Raw genomic sequence first — 1,564 nt, forward strand, 5'->3', positions numbered from 1 at the left:
GCCTTGAGTTTTATCAATACTTCTATGCTGTTAGGTAATTCCACCATTTTACAATTTCAGGAAAATCTCAAGCTAACCCCAGTTTTCTTTCTTTTTCCAGTTTTAAGACAAAAAAATATATATATATCAGGGGAGTGGGGAAAAGGAATAAAGTGAAAACACTTGATATCTGAATCATGCATTTTTGTTGTGTGCTCAGTCATGTTTCCAGGTTTTGAGGATGAAGAATCTGAAAAACCACCAGTTTCCAAAACCTCGATTTTAAAACCTCCGAAAAACCAAAAAGAAGCACAAAAAAAAGGATATATGTATGGATTCTGATGAATCCTTGATACCAATGCAGAATAAGTGTGACACGGGAGGGGCAGGAGCAAAGCCAGCCCCTGCAAAGAGCTACACTGGAGTAGCAGAGGCAAAACCAGCCCCTGCAAAGTGGGACACCAGAGTGGCAGAAGCAAAGCCAGCCCCTGCAAAGAGTGACTCAGGAGAGACAGAGGCAAAGCCAGTCCCTGCAAAGAGTGACACAGGAGTGACAGAGGCAAAACCAGCCACTGCAAAGTGTGACACCAAAGTGGCAGAAGCAAAGCCAGCCCTTGCAAAGAGGGACTCCAGAGTAGCAGAATCAAAGCCAGCCCCTGCAAAGAGTGACTCAGGAGAGGCAGAGGCAAAGCCAGTCCCTGCAAAGTGCGACACCAGAGTGGCAGAGGCAAAGCTAGACCAGGCAAAGAGTGACTCTGGAGAGGCAGAGGCAAAGCCAGCCCCTGGAAAGAGGGACTCCAGAGTGGCAGAAGCAAAGCCAGCCCCTGCAAAGAGCGACACGGGAGTGGCAGAGGCAAAACCAGCCCCTGCAAAGAGGGACACTGTAGTGGCAGAGGCAAAATCAGCCCTTGCAAAGAGCGACACTGGAGTGGCAGAGGCAAAGCTAGACAAGGCAAAGAGTGACACAGGAGTGGCAAAACCACAGGAATCCCTGAGGGAAACACAAGTGGGAAAAGAACCTAAAACCTCAAAAAGAAAGAAATCCCAGGGGGAAAAAGATAAGAAGGAAGAACCAAAAGCTGAAGAAAAGAAATAGAGTCCTGATGATAAGAAGAGAGATGCAGAGACAAACCAAGATTTTTTAAAAAGACAAGATGCCTATAAGAAAAATGATAAAGAGCAAAATTAAAGAAAATGAATCAGAAGCCAAGGGCAAAGGCAAGTATAAAAGCTAGTACAACAAAAAGGTGGAAGAAAATAAGTAAGTAAAAGGAAGACCCATAAGACAATTGATCATACTTCAGATACAACCCATGGCCCAGTCATTGCCTGAATGGATTATAATATTTATCTGCAATTTCTGCTCTTCAGAAGTTTCACCATTTTTTTTTTGCCTCAGCCACAAACTTTGGCTCTTAGACTTTCAAATGTTCTCTCTCTTTATATATATACTCAATAAAGACTGTGTACTTTCTGAAATAAAACATTTTTATTGGAGAAATGTAAAATAATTCTTTTGACAAGTGTCCTCTCTCTAGCTTATCCAACTAATCAATAACTATTCATAGTGGGCCTAATGATCACA

At 42.8% G+C, this 1,564-nt stretch overlaps 1 protein-coding gene across 1 annotated transcript; it reads left to right on the top strand.

Moving 5' to 3' along the window:
* The first annotated feature begins 310 nt into the window (after window positions 1-310).
* Window positions 311-1,075, top strand: LOC139706128 (nucleolar protein dao-5-like). Its single transcript, XM_071613822.1, has one exon. The coding sequence runs from the start codon at window positions 311-313 to the stop codon at window positions 1,073-1,075; it is 765 nt and encodes a 254-aa protein (XP_071469923.1).
* Window positions 1,076-1,564: the final 489 nt, after the last annotated feature.

This window comes from Marmota flaviventris, chromosome 6 (assembly GCF_047511675.1).
Source record: "Marmota flaviventris isolate mMarFla1 chromosome 6, mMarFla1.hap1, whole genome shotgun sequence".
Lineage (NCBI taxonomy): Eukaryota > Metazoa > Chordata > Mammalia > Rodentia > Sciuridae > Marmota > Marmota flaviventris.